At 38.5% G+C, this 22,542-nt stretch overlaps 1 protein-coding gene across 1 annotated transcript in view; it reads right to left on the bottom strand.

Annotated features, from left to right (window-relative positions):
- The window catches only part of LOC150091387 (protein DOP1A), a 519,845-nt gene that overhangs the window by 271,344 nt on the left and 225,959 nt on the right, over positions 1 to 22,542 (bottom strand). Inside the window, exon 11 of the mRNA XM_090390176.1 lies at positions 19,954 to 20,054. Within this exon, the coding sequence (XP_090246302.1) occupies positions 19,954 to 20,054 (101 nt within the window). The remainder of the gene's footprint in view (positions 1 to 19,953; positions 20,055 to 22,542) is intronic.

The raw sequence follows: 22,542 nt of genomic DNA, 5'->3' as shown, positions 1-22,542 counted from the left end.
TGCCACACTGCTCCAATTTGTGCAGCTGTCTTCCATGTGCAACAGTATCAAAAGCCTTTCTAAGATCCAAGTATATAATATCAAAGTTATTCCCCGCATCCAGTTCTTTTGTGACTGCATCATAGTACCCAATCAAATTGGTCGGGCAAGACTTCCCCTTAACAAAACCATGCTGTGTCCGAGCTATAACTGAAGTCTTGTCTAGATGATCCTGCAGTGCTTTTTTTAACCAGTGCCTCCATTAATTTGACGGGAAAAGAATTTAAACTAACAGGTCTATAATTACTTGTGTCGCCCTTTGATCCTCCTTTGTGAATTGGGGTCACATTTGCACATCTCCAGTCCATGGGTACTTCCCCTGAGTCCAAGGAAGCTCTCATAATTATGGCTAAGGGTTTGCTTACTTCCTTTGCTGCCTCCTTTAATATAACTGGATAGATCCCATCCACCTTAGGTGCCTTTCTTGTGTTTATCTTCAACAATTTCTCCTCAACTTTACTCTCAGTTATTACAAGATTCTCTAGCTTACTGCCAGAGGTGAATACACCTGTGGCATTCCCCTCGCTGAATAACTCCTCATGTGTGAATGTTGATGCAAAATATTCATTTAGTTTGTTAGCTACCTGAGCAGGATCATCAACAGTTGACCCATCGATATCAAGTGGACCAATCTGATTCATCCCCTTCCTTCTAGAGTTTACATAAGTAAAGAACGCTTTGCTGTTTTTCTTTGCATCCCTTGCCAAAGATTTCTCGTAATCTGCCATCGCCTGCCTAACCTCCTTTGTAACTTGGTTACAGACCAGCTTATGTCTATCATAGGCTTCTGTGTCACATGTTAATTTATATGTACCCCAAGCATTTTTCTTCTCTACCATATGTCTCATTAGTTCATCTGACATCCATTTAGGCCTAAACCTTGAACAGTATTTCTTAGTTGGTATGCAAAGCCTTGTAGCTTCCAAGCTAAGTTCTTTGAATGCTTCCCATTTTGAATTTGCTGTTGGTAACATCATCAGTTGGTCCCACTGTATAGAATTTAAATACTGTCTCAGACCATTGTAGTTGCCTTTACAAAAGCAAAAACCCTTCCCTTTATCCTTGATGTTAGTTACCTCTTTAAGTAAATCCCACTTCAGTACACTGTGATCACTGCCACTTAGTGGTTCCTTTATCTGCAGATTCTTAATGCATGAAGAATCACTCTTGATCTGATAATCAGATCAAGAGTATTTCTCCTTATAGTTCCCTCCCGAACATGCTGATGTAGAAAACAATCATCCAATAAATCCACAAAAGCCTTGCTAGTGTGTGAGTGACCAACCCACAAATTCCAGTCAATATCTGGGAAATTAAAATCCCCCATTATAAGACTCTCTGATTTACTGGCCCCCTCTATTTCCCTGTACAGTTTCCTTCCTATCCTGTCTATCCTTTCTGTAGACATTGTACTCCCCAAATTCCAGTTCTGCATTCCTTATATCTGTGTGACACCACGTCTCTGAAATCCCCACAATATCTGCCTTTGATGTTTTGAGCAATACCTCAAATTCATCAAATTTATTTACTAAACTCCTAGCATTGGTGTACATGCAAGTATACATGCACCTGTTCTTTTTCTTAGCTACCCTAACACAACCCATGTGTTTATTGTATCCCAATGATTCCCAGCAGTCTTTGAAATATCCTGCATCTTATTTTCCAGGCTGCTGCTCATTCCAATAGAAGCAGTGCAAGAATCACTTTCACCTCTGCCAGCGGCTTCTGTTAATCTATTAGTCCGTGTATCCCCCCCCAATCTAGCAGTTTTCTGATCCACCTAACTCTGCCTCGATAGTACCAGCAAATATTCTTGCACCTTTCTATTTAAGTATATCCCATCCCTGTAGAAACAGTCTCTCCTGTTAACAAGTACAGACCAGGCTGAAAAAAATTCTACCCCTTGAGCCTTGCACAATCTTTCCAGGGCCGAATTGATCGACAGGGCTCTCATCATATATCCCTCCTATCGTGTCTGGGCAGAATTGCAGACACTTTCAAATTCAACCCTAATTCACGATTTTTTTCAACAGCGACCTGTACTTGTTAAGTAATTCCGCCGGTCTCCCACTCTTAATATCTTTAGTGCCAACGTGTACAACTATATCACCTTTTGTGCCCTTAAAAGATGATATCCGTATGAAAAGCCTAGTAGTTTCCACGATTAATTCTTTGAATGCTTCCCGTTTTGAATTTGCTGTTGGTAACATCATCAGTTAGTTCCACCGTATAGAATTTAAATACTGTCTCAGACCACTGTAGTTACCTTTACGAAAGCAAAAACCCTTCCCTTTACCCTTGATGGTAGTTACCTCTTTGAGTAAATCCCGCTTCAGCACACTGTGATCACTGCCACCTAGTGGTTCCTTTATCTGCAGATTCCTAATGCATGAAGAATCACTATTGATAATCAGATCAAGAGTATTACTCCCTTTAGTTGCCTCCCGAACATGCTGCTGTAGAAAACAATCATCCAATAAATCCACAAAAGCCTTGCTAGTGTGTGAGTGATCAGCCCCCAAATTCCAGTCAATATCTGGGAAATTAAAATCCCCCATTATAAGACACACTAATTTACTGGCCCACTATTTCTTTGCACAATTGCTCATTATACTCATCAGATTCATTAGGCCTGTAACACACATCTACTCTCATTTTTCCTTTCCCAGTGCTTATGTCACACCAAACAGACTCAACATTGTCCACCCACATCAATTGAACGCACTTCCTTAGATTTTATGTATTTCTTAACTAACACCATAACCCCTCCTCCCTTCCTGTCCTTACTATCCTTTCTGTACACATTGTTCTCCCTAAATTCCAGTTCTGCACTGCTTATGTCTGTGTGACACCATGTCTCTGATATCCCAACAATATCTGCCTCTGATGTCTTGACTAGCACTTTAAGCTCATCGAATTTATTAACTATACTCCTAGCATTGGTGTATATGAAGTATACATGCACCTGTTTCTACTCTTAGTTACCCTAACACAGCCAATGTCTTTACTTGTTCCACTATGACTCCCAGCAGTCCTTGAAATTCCCATTGCCTTGCTTTCCAGGCTGCTGCTTAATTGCATTTCAATAGAAGCAGTGCAAGAATCACTTTTACCTCTGCCAGCGGCTACTGTTAATCTATTAGTCTGTGAATCCCCCCACAAGCTAGCAATTTTCCAATCCACCTAACTCTGCCTCGATAGCATCAGCAAATATTCTTGCACCCTTTCTATTTAAGTGTATCCCATCCCTGTAGACGCAGTCTCTCCTATTAACAAGCACAGACCAGGCTGAGAAAAATTCTACCCCTTGAGCCTTGCACAATCTGTCCAGGGCAGAATTGGTCGACAAGGCTCTCATCATATACTCCCTCCTATCGTTTCTGGGCAGAATTGCCGACACTTTCCAAATTCAACCCTAACTTATGGCTTTTTTTTTTCAGCATTGTCTTGTACTTGTTAAGTAATTCTGCTGGTCTCCTACTCTTAATATCATTAATGCCAACATGTACAACAATATCACCCTTTGTGCCCTTAAAGGATGATATCTGCCCTACAACGTCATTAACCTTTGTCCGTGGCATACATACACTGATCCTGTTCCATCTATCCTTTTTGCACAATATGTTCCCCATTTCCCTGACAATAGAGTCCCCTACAACAACTAGTTCCTTTGGGACCAGCGCATTCTGCCTTGTGGATTGCCGCTGTGTTGCGTGATGTTCAAGTGCAAGCTCTGGCAAGGATGTGGGCAGCTGAGAGCTTGATGAACCCCACAATTTAAATCCTTCAAGGGCATCAACCCTGTCCTTCAAGCTCTCATATAAGCCCATATCAATGCCGAGTTGGCGCCTGATTTCCTCGCCCTCCTTATATCGCGCACACACAAAGACAAAGACCCTTGGCAATATCATGTCCCGTTCCTGATTGCTCCACAAACATCAAACAAGCAGTGCATTTCAATAGACTGTGATTCGTAGGATAACCGCCCCCCCCCTCAGTTCTCCCCTGAGCCACAGCACTCCCATTAGTTTGAGCCTTTTGTTTTGGTGCTCTGGTCTGATTCATGATTTCTATTCAAGTTCAATAAAATTCCAATACAAAATATAACCCTAAACCTATATCCCAATGCAGTTATAACACTATATATATATATATATATATATGTGTGTGTGTGTGTGCGTGTGTGTGCGTGTGTGTTTCGGTATTGAATATTATCTCCGAGTTACCTTATATGAGTTTCTTATCCCCTGTCAGCTTATATGTATTACTTTATGATGTTACGTTTGTAATTACTAGGTCACTATATTTATTTAGTTAAAAAAGTACAATTCAATTGACAATGAAATTTAATAAGATTATTAAATTTCACTGATTAATTGATACTGCTATACTCGCTATCTAGTTTTCCGTTAAACCTTACACTAGCACACGTTGTATCACATAACAATGGCAGCAAGTTACGACGGTTAATCTACGGACACAAGATATTATTTACTTTCCAAATCGTGCTATCTAAATTCAAAATAAACCACGGAGCTTGACAAGGTCTATAAGCTACTTATAGAAAATAATTGAATCTAACAATTAAGTCAATAAAGCGGCTAAGTATAATTAAAAACTTTTTGTTTGCAGGAGCTGCAAAACCTGTCCACATGTAGATTCGATACCCTTACCGATAATAACTAAGTAATAACCCACAAAATCTCTATCTAAATTCAATTTAAACTAAAGTATTGTTACTAGGAATATAAAGCAACTCTAAAAAATAAATTAGTATGCCAATTTAAGTCAATAAAAAAGTGAAAACTTCTCTATTTGGTGGAGCCGTAAAAACTTTGCCTGTTCACGTGTACTCTCGCACCCACTGTTATATGTATTTAGTATAGTATAATATATAATATTATCAATTAATCAGTAAAATTTGTTAATCTTGTTGAACTTCATTGTCAATTAAATTGTACTTTTTAACTAAATACAAATAACGACTTTTACAAACGTAACATAATTAATTAATACTAAACATAATTAATTAATTAATTAATACTTGATACCGAAAAATATATATAAAAATATAGTGTTACAACTGCATTGGGATACAAGTTTAGGGTTATAATTTTGTACTGAAATTGAAATTCTATTGAAATTGAATCGAAATCATGACTCAGACCAGAGCAGCAAAGCAAAACGGCTCAAGCTAAATGGAGTGCTGTGGCTCAGGGGAGACTGGGGGCGGGGGGCAGTTGCCCTCTGAATCACAGCCTTCTACCATCATGTCTAGTTCATTCAACAGCCCTTGAATCCAAATACCAAAAGGTTTGTTGGCAGTCTGACGGGTGTTGTAGAGGTTTTCCCAGCATTGCTAAAAAACGGATGCCCACGTGGGATGATTGGGCAGGGATTTCAATTTGAAGGTGTACTGTAAGGACAACTGCTTACGTCGAAGAGATAGAGATGGTTCATTTGCTTCAATGTAAAGGCTTTGGACAGGAGATATGCGAAATGCTCCAGTGGCTGTCCAGATGGCCTGATGGTGGATTGGATCTAACCAGCGAAGTATACTATCTCTAGCAGAACCATAAACCTGAGACCCATAATCAAGTTTGGAATGGAGAAGTGCTCGGTAAAGACGAAGAAGGGTAGTACGATCTGTGCCACACAAAGTTGATGAAAGGGCACAAAGGATGTTAAGCCCTTTAACACATCTTGTCCTAAGCTGACGAATATGTTGTAGAAATGATGTTGTAGATATGTTGTAGATATGTTGTAGAAATATGATGTCAGCTTCTTGTCGAAAATAAGTCCAAGGAATTTGAATTCTGCTAAACTGGGATGTTGTTTTGCCCAAGCCTTAATTCTGGGTCAGGATGAAGATTACGTTTGCGAAAGAAGTGTACACAAACAGTCTTCTGCAATTAAAATCTGAACCCCATTAGCCAATAACCAGGATGTAAGGTGATCAATAGTTTTTTTGCAGTTGCCTTTCAATGACCCTCGTATTGCATGAATGACAGAATAAAGCAAAATCGTCAACGTAGAGGGCATTGTTTACCATGGGTGGAAGTTGTTCTGTAATAGAGTTTATTTGGATTGTGAAAAGCATGACACTTTGAACAGATCCTTGTGGGACTCCATCCTCCTGATAAAATACTCGAGAGAGTGTGGATCCTAAACAGACTTGAAATTGGCGATTCAAGAGAAAGTTTTTAATAAAGAGAGGTAGGGTACCCCTAAGACCAAAGTTAGAGGTCTCTTAATATGTCAAATTGCCAGGCTGTGTTGTATGCTTTTTTCAATATCAAAGAAAACTGCTACCAGATGCTCGGATTTAATAAAAGCGTCACGAATGTAAGTTTCAATTCGGATTAAATTATCCAAAGTGGACCTGTTTCGTCAGAAGCCGCACTGTGTCCTGAAAAGCAGACCATTTGTTTCTAAATACCACATAAGGCGAGAATTTGCCATTCTTTCCAAGACCTTGCACAAACAGCTTGTCAGAGCAATAAAACGATAATTATTTGGATTTCTAGGATCCTTTCCTGGTTTAGGGAAGGCAAGAACGATTGCCTTTCACCAGGAATCCCGAAATTGTTTATGAAGAAAAATTCTATTAAATAGAATTAAAAGGTGATCCTTAAGTTGTAGTGAGAGGCATTTTATCATTTTGTAATGGATGACATCTGGCCCAACAGCACTTGCACGTGAGAGAAATAGTGCTGAATTTAACTCTCCCTGTGTAAAGGGCTTGTTATATTGTTCAAGCCCTTTTGAAGAGAATTTCAATGGATATTTCTCATATTTCTCTTTCAGGGCCAAAAACTGTGGGGGGGGGGGGAGAATGATGTTATTGCAGAGGTTTCCCCTAGAGTGTTTGCAACTGCAGTTCGATCTGCAATTGGACATCCATTGTCCTCGAGGATCACTGAAGGGCTTGGTGGATATTTCCCCTCCATTTTCCGGATCTTATCCCAGATTACTTTTGAGCTAGCCACCTGAGTTATGAATGATGTAAAATGGATCCAAGATTTCCTTTGGCTCTGATGTCGGACATAACGTGCTGTAGCACGTGCCCGTTTAAATGATATTAAATTTTCAGTCGTGGGATATCGGCGGAATATCCCCCAAGCTTTATTTTGTGCTTTTTTTTCTGATGTGCATTCTGAATTCCACCAAGGTTTGGGAAAAGGTGGGAACCGGCTGAATGTTTTTGGGATTGCAATTGCAGCTGCTTGGACAATTGTTTCTGTAACATACATGACTGCATCCTTGATCGGCTCCTGACTGACTGTAGCAATGTCAAGATTTGCCAGATGTTGAAAGGCATTCCAGTCAGCCAGATCAATCTTCCACCGCAGTATACTAAATGGCAGAAACGGTCTACCACTGGTTAGGGTGGTTATCATGGGGAAGTGATCACTTCCATATGGGTTTTCTTCCACCTCCCAAGTAAGTGAAGGAAGAAGAGAAGGGGAGCAGATAGAAAGATCAATGGCAGAGAATGTAAGGGTAGGCATGTGGAAGAAGGCATTTGTTCCCACATTTAGGAGGGGGAGGGGGAGAGGTCATTGTCAGTGAGCATATGCTCTATGACTTGTCCCCTTCCATTGATGTTAGTGCTACCCCACAGAGTGTTATGTCCATTGAAATCTCCAAGAATTAAACAAGGGGAAGGCAACTGCATGATAAGATCATCAAGGTCTTTCTGGGCGATGTCAATCCCAGGTGGCAAATAAACAGAGCAAACAGTTAATATGAGAACCCTACTGTAAGGCGAATTGCTACAGCCTCAATGCTAGTTGTAAGCTGCAAAGACTGAAATGGGATCTGATTGCCGACAAGGATTACGACTCCTCCATGAGCAGGATCATCCAAAATTCTATCCTTACGAATGATGGTAATGTTATATATGGCAGGGTCATCATTGTCTTTAAATAAGTCTCCTGTATGCAAAAGCAAACTGGTTTGTGCTTTTGCAGGAGAGCCTTGATGTCATCAGTATTTTGTCGGAATCCACGGCAATTCCACTGTAGGAATTTAGCCATTATTTGGGCTTGGTGGGTCCATCAGGCAGCTTCCGAGGTGCTGAAGGCTTAATTTTGTCAGTCTTGGATTTATCTATCCTGAGGAAGTATGGACACTGTCCTGTGTCCATTTCTTCCTCCACAAAGAGTTCCAAGACTGACTCATCATGTACCTCCTTGGTTTCGACATCCATTATTTCTTGCCCTGAAGTGGGGTTCACTTTTCTGTGATGTTAATTTAGTGCTCACTGTTGGTAATGCTGGAGCACTGGGAGGTACCGATATTGGAGTGGCAGCTGACTGCGATTTTTGGGTGGCCTTTAGTGAACTCAATAAATAGCAAGCAATGGGAGTGAAAGAGTCCCTTGGGGGAACAGTCATATCTGTTTGTGTCCCAATGGTACTCTTACCAGAAACTTTCTGGGCGTATGGAGGCTTCCCGCTATTTATTGGTTGGATGCGTTTTCTGGTCTCTGGGTAGGAAATGTTCAGCTCCATTTTTAATTTTTGAATCTCCTTTTCGTCCTTCCACCACTAAAATGCTCGAGAGCATGCAGGGTGCTCTCCTTGGCAGTTAGTACAATTAGGCTTAGGAGCTAGACATTCCTTGCTCTCATGATCTTTAGCACCACATTGAGCACACGCAGGGTTACCACGACAAGCTGTTTCTGAGTGGCCATACTCTTGACATTTAAAACACTTCAGTGAGTTTGAAACATAAATCCTCACTGGGCAGTTTAAATACCCTGCCTTGATGGAACTTGGAGAGCGTGGGGTGTTAAAAGTTAAGATGAGAACTCAGATAGGGATGAGATTCCCATCTTTTTACATGGATATATGCTTGACAGCTGTCACTCCTTGTTCTTTTAATTCAGAGCATATCTCAGAAACGTGAAGAAAATTCCACTCTGATATGACACCTTGTGACGAGTTTAGAGTTTTGTGAGGGGTAACAATAACGGGTATTTGCCCTATAGATGTAGCTTTCAAAATTTTTTCAGCATGCATTGTATTTGATGCTTTGAGTAAAATATCTCCAGAGCGCAGCCCTTTTACTGATTTAGGTGATCCTGCCATCTCTTCTAATCCTTTCTGGATAAAGAAGGGTGACATTTTTCCAATTGACTGCTCTCCTATGGAATGGAGAATGAGGAAAAGAGGTGTGACTGATGGTGTTTTCTCCTCATATTTCTGGCTCTTTTAACAGAATTGGTGTCATCGTCTGATGATCGATTAGGTAGGGGCCTTGTTGGGGCCCCCATAAGAAGTAGCATTTATATTACTCATAGAAGTAAGATAAAAATTTCCGATGTCCTAAGTACCTCACTCACCACGAAGCCCTACGAGCGGATGCCCACTCGTGAACTAGCAGGTACTGCATACACGAATGGGATGCCAAGTTCGCTTAGGAGCACCATACCCACGTTCCAATAAGCCTTGATCCCATCCCAGGACCACAGGGAGGGAGACTTATTGGAACATAGTTGACCCTAGCAGTAAGAACCATCCGCCGATTGATCCCAGTCGGTCCGATCCGGGACCACCCATCTTGTCGAAGCAGGGGCCAAAGTGGCGTATCAAGGCTGGGCCCCTCAACCACCAAGATCCCCCTTTCCGAATTCCATGGGTCGCAGCGCATGGCTGCACATGCTGGATTCCAACAGTGTAACCCTGGAACCAAGGTATGGGCGCAAGATCCCAGTGATGCTAATCTGGAAAAACAAGCAGCATCACTGGAGATCCCCTCACCACGTGAGGGGATCTCCAGTGCCCACATCGAGGGGAAAGATACGAAGCTTCCAAAGTCACTGTAAGAGATGTTTTGGTTAGTGTAAAGATATAAGGGCACAATGATAAGAACAAAACTAGATTTGTTTGCAGCATTAATGGTCAGGAAGGAGCACTGGAGCTGATTAGAATTGCAATACCTCCATGAGCTGAACTGGTCAGATGAGAGAAACGAGTGAGCCAGTAAATCAGAATGTCTTAAAATAGAGAATTTTAACTTTCCAGATATGATCGGAACTTGTGGATTGGTTACTCACACACTAGCAAGACTTTTGTGGATTTATTGGATGACTGTTTGAGAGGCAAAAAAGAGGAAACAATACTCTTTATCTGATTATTAGCAGTGATTCTTTGTGCATTAAGAATGTACAGGTAAAAGAGCCACTGGGTGGTAGTTAACAAAGTGTACTGATGTGAAATTTAGTTAAAGAGATAGCTATTGTCAAAGGTAAAGAGAAGGGCTTTTACAAGGGTAACTACAATGGTCACAGACAGTTTTTAAATTCTATACAGTGGAGCCAATTCATGATGTTACCAACAGCAAATTCTAAACGAAAAGCTACACATCTTTTCATACCAACTAAGAAATACTGTTCAAGGCTTAGACCTAAATGGATGTCAGATGAACTAATGAGACTTGTGGCAGAGAAGAAACATATATGAGATGCTTAAAAAATTATCAGGTGACACAGAAGCCTATGGTACATATAAACTAGTCTACAATCAAGCCTTATCTTACACATATAGAGCAAAAGGAAAAAGAGACAGAGGAAGACCAAAGAAAAGATGGGCAAACCTATTCGAGATCAGAACAGGCGGATTGCCTAATCCATGAAAGAAGATAAGATAATCAAGTCACAAAAGAGTCAGGCAAGTTAAGGCACTGTATAAGAATTCTCTAGCAAAGACTACTTTGTTTATATTAACAGTAGAAGGAAGTGGCTGAATCACAATGGTCCATTTGATGTCAATGGTTTAAGTGTTGATGATTCTGCTCATGTTTCTGATAAATGAATAAGTATATTGTAACTCTTTAGGGAAGGATAAAACAGAGGTCCCTACGGACTGTAAAGGTGAATGTATCCTCAATTCACAAAGGAAGATCAAAAGGTGACATGAGTAATTACAGATCTGTTAACTTAACTTCTGTTCCAGGGAAAATAATGGGGTCACTTGTTGAAAAAGTAATGCAGGACTATCTAAACAGGAATGCAATTATTATACTACAGTCACAGCATGGATTTGTTAAGGGGTGATCTTGTCTGACCAATCTGATTGAATATAAAATGCAGTAACAAAGGAACTGGACGCAAAAAATAATTTCATATCATATACTTAGATTTCAGAAAAGCTGCTACTGTATCACATAAAAGACTGCTGAATAAATCAGATCAGTATGGCACTAAGGGAAAGTGAATGCTATGCATAAAGGGATGGCTGAATGGGAAAGAGAGTGTTTATCAGTGGGCTGCTTTTCTGAGACTAATGTTAATAGAGAAGTTCTCCAGGGTTCAGTGCTGGGTCATTGTTGTCTTTTTCTATATTTAGTAATAATATTGATGAACACATATCAGGCTTAATGTCTAAGATTGTAGATGATACAAAAGCTGGCATTGTCGTTAATGATGGTAATCAAGCTCTTGCTACTGCAACAAGATCTGGAATGATTAGGCAGATGGGCTGAGAAATGGAAATTAACAAATGCAAGATATGGTAGCAGTAATCCCTAATTAATACACCAATCTGGTTCTATACTCAGAGTGGCCAAAAATTAAAATCCTGAAAGTAGTATAGCAGTCAGATATGAAGTTCTCTGAACAATGCAAACAGATGTCCGGGCAGCTCATGGAGTTTTGTTAATGACACACTGGAATTTTGCGAATAGGAATAAGGAGGTGATTATCCTGTTGTATAAGGCAATAGTTAGTCCACATCTTAAGTACTGCATAACCAATCAGAGGCTCATTGGATCTTCTGGAATGGGTGAAGATTATACAATGAAATTGATGACGGGTACAAGAGTGCAATTACCAAGAAAAGCTTCAATTCTGCAAAATGCAGCATATGCAGTCTAGGATAATGATGAGAGGAGACCTGATTAGTATGGCACTAAGGGAAAGTGAATACTATGCATAAAGGGATGGCTGAATGGGAGAAGAAAGAGTGTTTAAGACTTCGAATGGACTGAAGAGGTGCAATGCTATTGGCATTTTCCTCTTGCTCAGAACACACGATAGGGCATATATTAAAATTAAGGAAAAAATGTTGCAGGATAGATGTGCAAAAATTTGCCTTCAGCAAGCAGGAAGTTGATTGTTCAAATAAACTTCATCTCTTGTTGTACAAGTGGACAGCTTGAATAAATTCAAGGAAGAACTAGACAAACTATTGGAGCATATGGAATAGTGATGTGAGAAGGTTTTTTTTTTATAAGCTTGTTCTTGAATCATTTGATACTAAAACTAACTTTGGACAATCCTACATAAGCACCCAATGAAGAAACAACAGAGTCATAGCTGTTTACCCAAGATAAGTTGAATGACATAATTGGAAAGCTAGTGCTCTCCAGAGATAAAGCTGAACTTCTTACCTAGTGACTAATGCAGAAACACTTCATAAGAATGTCAAAGTGTTTCACTATCAAAAAATAAAGTTGTGGGAACACTCTATACAGTAAATGATCAACTCTGCTACTGCTATCACAAGTACTTCTTACTTCTTCACTTCACACAATGAAGGCACCATTAATCCATCCATTCACACTGCCCACTCTGTTTATATAAAGGAGACATACTATAAACACAAGATACTATTCACAGCAATTCAACACAGCACTCAATGAAATTTACATTTGGGTGAACCACCATCTGTTGCTCCATAGGTTTCCGCAGGATAGATGTGCAGAAATATACCATCTTAACCTGCACTCTAATTGGTTAATATTCAAGAACACAGAGATCAAAACATTAAATCAATGGAAAACCACTATAAAGGTTTCCAGAATGAATGTACACAATCAGAGGCAAAAAACTGGATGTTGTACAACAAAATTTCAGCGTACCTGCATATTTACAATATCCAAATATTTTTAAATTGTATGGAATTTTTTTTATTTTAAATTGTATGGAAATATTTTAAATTTGTAATGGAATTGTCTTAAGTAACTTTTACTGATATTATCAACAGTCTTATTATAGAAACTACATGTACCAAAAAAAAAAAAAAAAATTTAAATCAGTACCCAAATCTCATATAGAAAAGTGTGTTAACATCACTGAGGTTTAAAAAAAAAAAAAAAGTTTCATTTTCATTTAATAATTAAAGATTAAATGTGGGATGAAGGGCCACTTAATAAAACAATGCCCATTACTGGCAAAATTTAGCATAAGAAATGTAAAAATGGATCGCCATTATGTGCAGATGCTATTTTGCTGTTAACTTAACTTCCTCAAGAATCTCTGAATAAAGTATATAATATGTATAGAATATGCCATGAAAATAAATAAAAATAGAAGTTCTAAAAAAGTTGAGATAAACAAAGAAAATTTGGTTTTCTTAAAAAAAAAAAAAAAATTTCCATCGTTCTCAAAAATGGAATTTTGTGTATCTATAAACAGTCTTTAAAGAAGATGGGAGATTAATTACGAAAATAAAAAATAGAATAAGCAAAGTAGGAAGTGAATAAGGCCAGCCAAACAAATTCATTTGAATAAAAACATAAATTAGGCAAAAGACAAAACAAGCTGTTCGTAATACAGATTTTAACTCTACTGTATTTCAACCTAGAGCTGAGAGATGGGAGGAAATAAAATATTAGAATCTTTAGTAACTAGAATTTTAAGAAAAATAAATAGCACTATCAGATGGATGAGAAGACAATATCATTGCAGAAAAAGGAACGCTAAATATATCACAAAACTAATAATGAAAATTATTGATACAATCAGGGGTATACTTGACAAGGTGCAATTCTGCTGCCCTGAGTATCAGGATATCCTAATAATTAAATTAAAATAAAATCATAAAAGAGAGAGAGGGAGAAAGAGAGAGACACTCGCCCTCCACAGCAAAAATGCTGAGGGTAAATGTTGCCTTCTCAAGGAGATGCATCCTCACACCCACCAAGGTATGTCACTTTAATTATAAATAAATGAAATAAAGCCAAGGAACTCATGAGCACCACTTCAAGTTACTTGTGAACTCCAAACCAGGATCACATTTCAGTCATTGACAATTATACAACCAAATATCAATGGATGTTCCTATATTGTCTGAACACAGAAAGAAAATAACAAATTAGCTTAAAATCTAATAGTCACTGCCCTATACAGGTTAAACAAGCAAATGTAAAAACAAAATGCAAATTTGAATGGCAATCCTGCCAGACAACAGATCTACACCAAACAAAATGCAAATTAATTTTGTTTGGTTGAAAACTAAACCAGAATTAAATTATAAACTTAATTTAAATTTAATTTAATTTAAAAAACTAGAATTAAGCAGAATTACGGCATTCAAACCTTGGTGAGTGCAATGGTGCACCTCTTTGGGCAGAAATCCTGCATCACACTGCTGAGGATCAGTGCTGCTTTGTCAATTTCTTATTTTCGTGATTTTATTTTATTTTGAATATTAAGTATCTTGGTACTCAGGGAGTATAATTGCACCTTGCCAGGTATAACCCTAATTGTAATATTAATTTGACACTTTTTTTAGTTTATTTAGTTTCCTTTTTATACAACAGTCTTGGAGACATAACCTTATTTCTCTTTAGAGTTAATACAATATTAAAAACAATAAAAGGAGAAAAAAATACTTGAAGTAACAAATATCCAATAAAAGATAAGTAAAACAAACTTAACAAGATAAAGATGGAACAATGGTGTCAAGCAAGGAAGCAATAGAATAAAGTGGGGGATTACTTTGCTTCGGATTAAAAATCTTCCCGCCTTTGTCCTTGTCATAGGATCGTTATATATCGAACCTAGATAGCTTTAGTATAGTATAGGTTATAATATTTTCGGTGACCGGTAAAATCTATTAAACTTGTTGAACTTTGTTGGCATTTAAATTGTACTTTTAACTAAATACATATACCGACTTAGATTACAAACGTAACATAATTAATTAATACATAACTGATACGGAAGTTATATAAAGGGAACTCGGAGATAATTAACACTTGACACTAAAAAATATATATCCCGTTATAACTGTGTTGGGAGATAAGTTAGGGTTATAAAATGAAATTGAAATTTTATTTAAATTAAAAGAAATCATGACTCAGACCAGAGCAGCAAAACAAAAGGCTCAAGCTAATGGAAGTGCTGTGGCTCAGAGGAGAACTGAGGGGGGCAGTTGCCTTCTGAATCACAGCCTTCTAAAATGCACTGCTTGCTTGATGTTTGTGAAGCAATCGGGTACAGGACATGATATTGCCATGGGGGATGTCTTTGTGTGTGCGCGATGCAAGGAGTGTATCGAAATCAGGCAACAACTCGGCGTTCTTATGGGCCTATATGAGAGCTTGAAGGACAGGGTGGATGCCCTCGAAGGAACTAAATTGAGGGGCCCATCAAGCTCTCAGACGCCCACATCAACACCAGAGCTTGCACTTGGTCATCGCGCAACACAGCGGCAACCCCCAAGACAGAATGCGCTGGTCCCAAAGGAACTAGTAGTTGTTGATGACGCTATTGTCAGGGAAACAGGGAACATGCTTTGTAAAAAGGATAGGTGAAACAGGACCAGGGTATGTCTGCCAGGGGCAAAGGTTGATGACATTGTAGAGCAGATATCATCTTTTAAGGGCACAAAAGGTGATATAGTTGTACACGTTGGCACTAATGATATCAAGAGTAGGAGACCGGCAGAATTGCTTAACAAGTACAGGTCACTGTTGAAAAAAAGCCGTGAAATAGGGTTGAATTTGAAAGTGTCTGCAATTCTGCCCACACACGATAGGAGGGAGTATATGATGAGAGCCTTGTCGATCAATTCGGCCCTGGAAAGACTGTGCAAGGCTCAAGGAGTAGAATTTTTTTCAGCCTGGACTGTACTTGTTAACAGGAGAGATTGCTTCTACAGGGATGGGATACACTTAAATAGAAAGGGTGCAAGAATATTTGCTGATTCTATCGAGGCAATGTTAGGTGGGTCGGAAAAATGCTAGCTTGGGGGGAGACAAAGACAAATATATTAACAGTAGCCACCAGCAGAGGTGAAACAGATTCTTGCACTGCTTCTATTGCAATGAGCAGAAGCCTGAAAAACAAGATGCAGGATATTTCAGAGACTGCTGGGAGTCACTGCGGTACAAGTAAACATATGGGTTGTGTTAGGGTAGATAAGAATAGAAATAGGTGCATGTATACTTGCGTATACACCAATGCTAGGAGTTTAGTAAATAAATTTGATGAATTTGAGGTATTGCTCAAAACAGCAAAGGCAGATATTGTTGGGATATCAGAGACGTGGTGTCACACAGATATAAGGAATGCAGAAATGGAATTTGGGGAGTACAACGTCTACAGAAAGGATAGACTTGGTAGGAAGGGAGGAGGGGTTATGCTATTAGTTAAGAAATACATAAAATCGAAGGAAGTAAAGCCAGTGGACTTCGCTGAACAGTGCAGTGTCGAGTCAGTTTGGTGTGACAAAAGCATTGGGAGATCAAAATTGAGAGTAGGAGTGTGCTATAGGCCTAATGACTCTGATGAGTACAATAAGAAACTGTACAGGGAAATAGAGTGGCCCAGTAAATCAGAGAGTTTTATAATGGGAGATTTTAATTTCCCAGATATTGACTGGAATTTGGGGGCTGGTCACTCACACACTAGCAAGGCTTTTCTGGATTTATTGGATGATTGTTTTCTACATCAACATGTTCAGGAGGCAACTAGAGGGAGGAATACTCTTGATTTGATTATCAGCAGTGATTTTTCATGCATTAAGAATCTGCAGATAAATGAACCACTAGGTGGCAGTGATTACAATGTGCTGAAGTAGGATTTACTCAAAGAGGTAACTACCATAAGCAGTAAAGGGAAGGGTTATTGCTTTCGTAAAGGCGACTACAATGGTCTGAGACAGTATTTAAATTCTATACAGTGGGATCACAACTGATGATGTTACCAACAGCAAATTCAAAATGGGAAGCATTCAAAGAACTTATCTTGGAAGCTACTAGGCTTTACATACCAACTAAGAAATATTGTTCAAGGTTTAGGCCTAAATGGATGTCAGATGAACTGATCAGGCATATGGAGGAGAAGAAACATGCATGGGATACATACAAATTAACACATGACACAGAAGCCTATGATAGATACAAGTTGATCTGTAACCAAGTTACAAAGGAGGTTAGGCAGGCGAAGGCAGATTACGAGAAATCCTTGGCAAGGGATGCAAAGAAAAACAGCAAAGAGTTCTTTACTTATGTAAACTCTAGAAGGAAGGGGATGAATCAGATTGGTCCACTTGATATCGATGGGTCAACTGTTGATGATCCTGTTCAATTAGCTAACAAACTAAATGAATATTTTGCATCGACATTCACTCATGAGGAGTTATTTAGCGAGGGGAAAGCCAGAGGTGTATTCAATACTAGCAGTAAGCTACAGAATCTTGTAATAACAGAGTAAAGTGGAGGAGAAATTGTTGAAGATAAACACAAGAAAGGCACCTGGGGTGGATGGGATCTATCCAGTTATATTAAAGGAGGCAGCAGAGGAAGTAAGCAAACCCTTAGCCATAATTATGAGAGCTTCCTTGGACTCAGGGGAGGTACCCACAGACTGGAGATGTGCAAATGTGACCCCAATTCACAAAGGAGGATCAAAGGCTGACACAAGGAATTATAGACCTGTTAGTTTAACTTCTGTTCCAGGAAAATTAATGGAGGCACTAGTTAAAGAAGTACTGCAGGATCATTTAGACAAGACTTCAGTTATAGCTCGGACACAGCATGGTTTTGTTAAGGGGAAGTCTTGACTGACCAATTTGATTGGATACTATGATGCAGTCACAAAGGAACTGGATGCAGGGAATAACTTTGATATTATATACTTGGATCTTAGAAAGGCTTTTAATACTGTTGCACATGGAAGACTGCTGCACAAATTGGAGCAGTGTGACATTGGAGGCAAATTGCTGCTGTTGATAAAGGAGTGTCTGAGAAGGAGAAGACAGAGAGTGGTAATCAATGGACACTGCTCGTCGTGGACTAATGTTATTAGTGGAGTCCCTCAGGGCTCAGTGTTGGGTCCATTATTGTTTTCTGTATTCATAAATGATATTGATAATGGTATATCAAGCTTAATGTCCAAGTTTGCAGACGATACAAAGGTAGGCAGGGTTGTCAAGGACACTACTGACACTATGCTGCTGCAACAGGATCTGGAAAGGTTGAGCAGATGGGCTGAGATGTGGCAAATGGCACATTGGCAAATGTAAAGTACTACACATGGGAAACAGCAACCCCAGAGCAACGTATCAACTCTGTGGTACTACACTGACAGTTGTAGAGAATGAAAGGGACTTGGGGGTGGTTGTGCAGGCAGATATGAAGTTCTCTGAGCAGTGCAGACGGGCTGCAAGAATAGCTCATGGAGTATTGTCAATGATATACAGGAATTTTTCCAGCAGGGATAAGGAGGTGATTATTCCATTGTATAAGGCAATGGTCAGGCCACACCTAGAGTACTGTATACAGGTCTGGAGGCCTCATTTCAAGAAGGATGTAGAGCTGCTGGAACGAGTACAGAGAAGGGCAACAAGATTAGTGAATTGAACATAGGGGTGTTCTTATGAAGAAAGGCTTAAGTTTTGCAAATTAGTGTCTGGAGACTAGGCACCAACGAGGTGATCTGATAGAGGTGTATAAAGCCTTGAATGGTTTGAGCATGCTCAATGCTGATGGGATTCTTCCTCTCGCTCAGAATAATCACCTGAGAGGGCATAAATTTAAATTGAGGAAAGACAGATGTAGGATAGACGTGCGGAAATTTGCCTTTAGCCAGCGAGTGGTTGGTTGGTAGAACAGACTTCCATCCCTTGTCGTGGAAGTTGATAGCCTAAATAAGTTTAAGGCTCAGCTGGACAGGTATTTTGAACGAACAGAGGGGTGAAGTGGAAGTGGGTTTTTTTTTTTTTTTTTTTTGGCTGATGCTGCGTAAGCTTGCTTTCTTGCATCAAATGCCTCTACTAATGCTAATCTAATATGATAGCATGTTTTAAGAGAATTTTTTTTAAAAAAATAATGAAGCTTAAACATGAAAGAAATGGCAAGGCCATATTAAAAATGATGAAATAAGAAACGCTCTTGGGGAAACATATATCCAATAAAAGATTAGTGAAAACCATAAGATGGTATGGACATGTAGAAAGAAAGGGATAATGGAAAAGTAGCTAAACAGATATTTGAAGAAGCAAAAATGAATGGTTATGCCCAAAAGAAAGGTGAATTGATAGCAAAAAGAAAGCAATTATTAGAAGAAATAGAGCAGCTTACTCTGGCTAGCACTAAAAACCTAACAGGAAATAGGATATCATGGAATAAGAGAGTGGACAGAAGCAGACTTATTCCAAAGACTGATTGATTTGTACACTAACTAGATAAAACAGATTTGGATGATGATGATAGTAATTGATTTTGGAAGGGTGTGTGTGTGTGTGTGTGTGTGTGTGTGTGTGTGTGTGTGTGTGTGTGTGTGTGTGTGTGTGTGTGTGTGTGTGTGTGTGTGTGTGTGTTGCAAAGAATAAATCTGCTATGAAATTGAAAATATCAAAAATGAATACAGAACTCAAAGGATAAATTAATAAATTTAGATAAATTTAACAAATCACTTACATGATCAAGTATTTCAATCAACTTATTAACTTTGATTTGATATCATAACACAATCAAAAAAATTTATTATGTACTCCAGAGAAATAACTCAATCTTGTTTACTCAAAAAGAAATGAAGTATAACATTCTTTATACTAAAACAGATTAAATATAATAGATTTTTTTTTTTATCTGCACTAACTATATTATCAATAATTGGCAAAAATCAGTAATCTAGATGTGAAGCATTTTAACCTTTAAAAAAAAAAAAAAAAGTACCTGTCGAAGGCTCGTAATAACATGGATGGTGTGGATTTTAACTGCAAGTCTCTTGTTAAATGCCAAAGAATACAAAACTTTTTCTGTGCTTCTACCTGCTCCTACAAAAGAATTAAAACAATACAGAAATATAGTAATTATATTTCGATATAAGCTATTAAATGTCTTTTCCATTAAGTTTATTAAAATAATCTCAATGGAAAAGACATTGAATATGTTTCTTAAAATAAGAAATATATTTTCCTGACAATTTTTTTTTAATACAGGAACCTCATACTGTGATTTCAGATATACCATGGGCATGATCATGTCCCTTATAATGAATTATGAAAAAAAAAGTGTGTTCCAAGAACTAGCAATTTCATATTGGAAACTGGAAAAAGTGAATACTGTACACTCATAACTTACATCCTACTACTGTATTTCCAAGAGGGAAAATTAGCTAACAATTTATTCACTTCAATATATTCAATATTCAGTTGCAGAGTAATTTTTCAGTATTCAGTTGCAGACAAACAACGGGACTCGTCAGAGACTAATTACCATAGATATTCAGTTTTCCCCCTCAGCTAGAGAAGCAATAAAAGAGTATATCAGTGATACTAAAAGAGCATAACAGGTTGCTGTTTATAATACCAACTACAAACAGCAACCTATGGAGGGAAATACAGCTACCATTCATTAAGTGTTTTACATTAGTTTCAAAGTAAATTTTTGTAAACAATAGTAAGACAACCTTTCTTCGACTAGAAGTTACACTTAGGATAGTAAAAACTTCTAAGTGCTAAACTAAACAAAAATATACATAAACTGACAAGTGACTTTTGGAGAAATCATATGACTTCACTTAGGCAATACGATAGGCTGGACAGTTTTGGTTTTGATTTAGTTTTCTCAAAACACAGTAAATTCTAGGGCATCAGAAATAAATACACACCAAAATTAGTAAATCGGTAGGACTGAAGTAATGGCCACCAAAAGAAAAAAATCATACAGTCGAAGAAAGATTATTGTTAAAGATTATTTAAAGAGTTAAGAGTGGTGAAACAAAATGCACTATATTTTACAAGCGTGGAATTCCAGAAGGAACGATCCATGGGTAGAAGTAAGAAGAAGAAAAATTGCATTTGCATTCTTTTGTAGACTCCATAGAAGATGAAGTAAGTCCCCAAAGAAAGAAAAACTAGACTATGTGAAAATCGTAATGTGGACCAATGTTTATACAACTTTCTACAGAAGCATTGTGAAGAAGTACCGATAAATGGGTTAATTTTGTAAACACAGGCACTTAAAGTTCATAAGCTACTTGGTAGAGATGATGACACATTACACAGCTACAGAAGTGAAGATGGAAGGCTTGTCATGAGATATCCCAGGTCTTGTAAGTGAATTTGCATTTGGTGATCATCTCTACCAAAAGATGATAGACAGTGCAGTGTTGAGTCAGTTTGGTGTGACATAAGCATTGGGAGATCAAAATTGAGAGTAGGAGTGTGCTATAGGCCTAATGACTCTGATGAGTATAATAAGAAACTGTACAGGGAAATAGAGTGGGCCAGTAAATCAGAGAGTCTTATAATGGGGGATTTTAATTTCCCAGATATTGACTGGAATTTGTGGGTTGGTCACTCACACACTAGCAAGGCTTTTGTGGATTTATTGGATGATTGTTTTCTACATCAGCATGTTCGGGAGGCAACTAGAGGGAGTAATACTCTTGATTTGATTATCAGCAGTGATTCTTCATGCATTAAGAATCTGCAGATAAATGAACCACTAGGTGGCAGTGATCACAGTGTGCTGAAGTGGTATTTACTCAAAGAGGCAACTACCATTAGGGGTAAAGGGAAGGGTTATTGCTTCCGTAAAGGCGACTACGATGGACTGAGACAGTATTTAAATTCCATACAGTGGGACCACTGATGATGTTACCAACAGCAAATTCAAAATGGGAAGCATTCAAAGAACTTATCTTGGAAGCTACTAGGCTTTACATACCAACTAAGAAATATTGTTCAAGGTTTAGGCCAAAATGGATGTCAGATGAACTAATGAGGCATATGGCAGAGAAGGAAAATGCATGGGATACTTACAAATTAACACAGTACACAGAAGCCTACGATAGATACAAGTTGATATGCAACCAAGTTACAAAGGAGGTTAGGCAGGTGAAGGCAGATTACGAGAAATCCTTGGCAAGGGATGCAAAGAAAAACAGCAAAGAGTTCTTTACTTATGTAAACTCTAGAAGGAAGGGGATGAATCAGATTGGTCCACTTGATATTGATGGGTCAACTGTTGATGATCCTGCTCAGGTAGCTAACAAACTAAATGAATATTTTGCATCGACATTCACACATGAGGAGTTATTCAGCGAGGGGAATGCCAGAGGTGTATTCAACTCTAGCAGTAAGCTACAGAATCTTGAAATAACTGGGAGTAAAGTGGAGGGGAAACTGTTGAAGATAAACACAAGAAAGGCACCAGGGGTGGATGGGATCTATCCAGTTATATTAAAGGAGGCAGCAAAGGAAGTAAGCAAACCCTTAGCCATAATTATGAGAGCTTCCTTGGACTCAGGGGAGGTAC

The sequence above is a fragment of the Mastigoproctus giganteus genome, chromosome 1 (genome assembly GCF_048544385.1).
Source record: "Mastigoproctus giganteus isolate SK-2022 chromosome 1, ASM4854438v1, whole genome shotgun sequence".
NCBI classification, from domain to species: Eukaryota; Metazoa; Arthropoda; class Arachnida; order Uropygi; family Thelyphonidae; genus Mastigoproctus; species Mastigoproctus giganteus.
The sequence above is the reverse complement of the archived record's forward strand: the minus strand, read 5'-3'. Positions and strand labels throughout refer to the sequence as shown.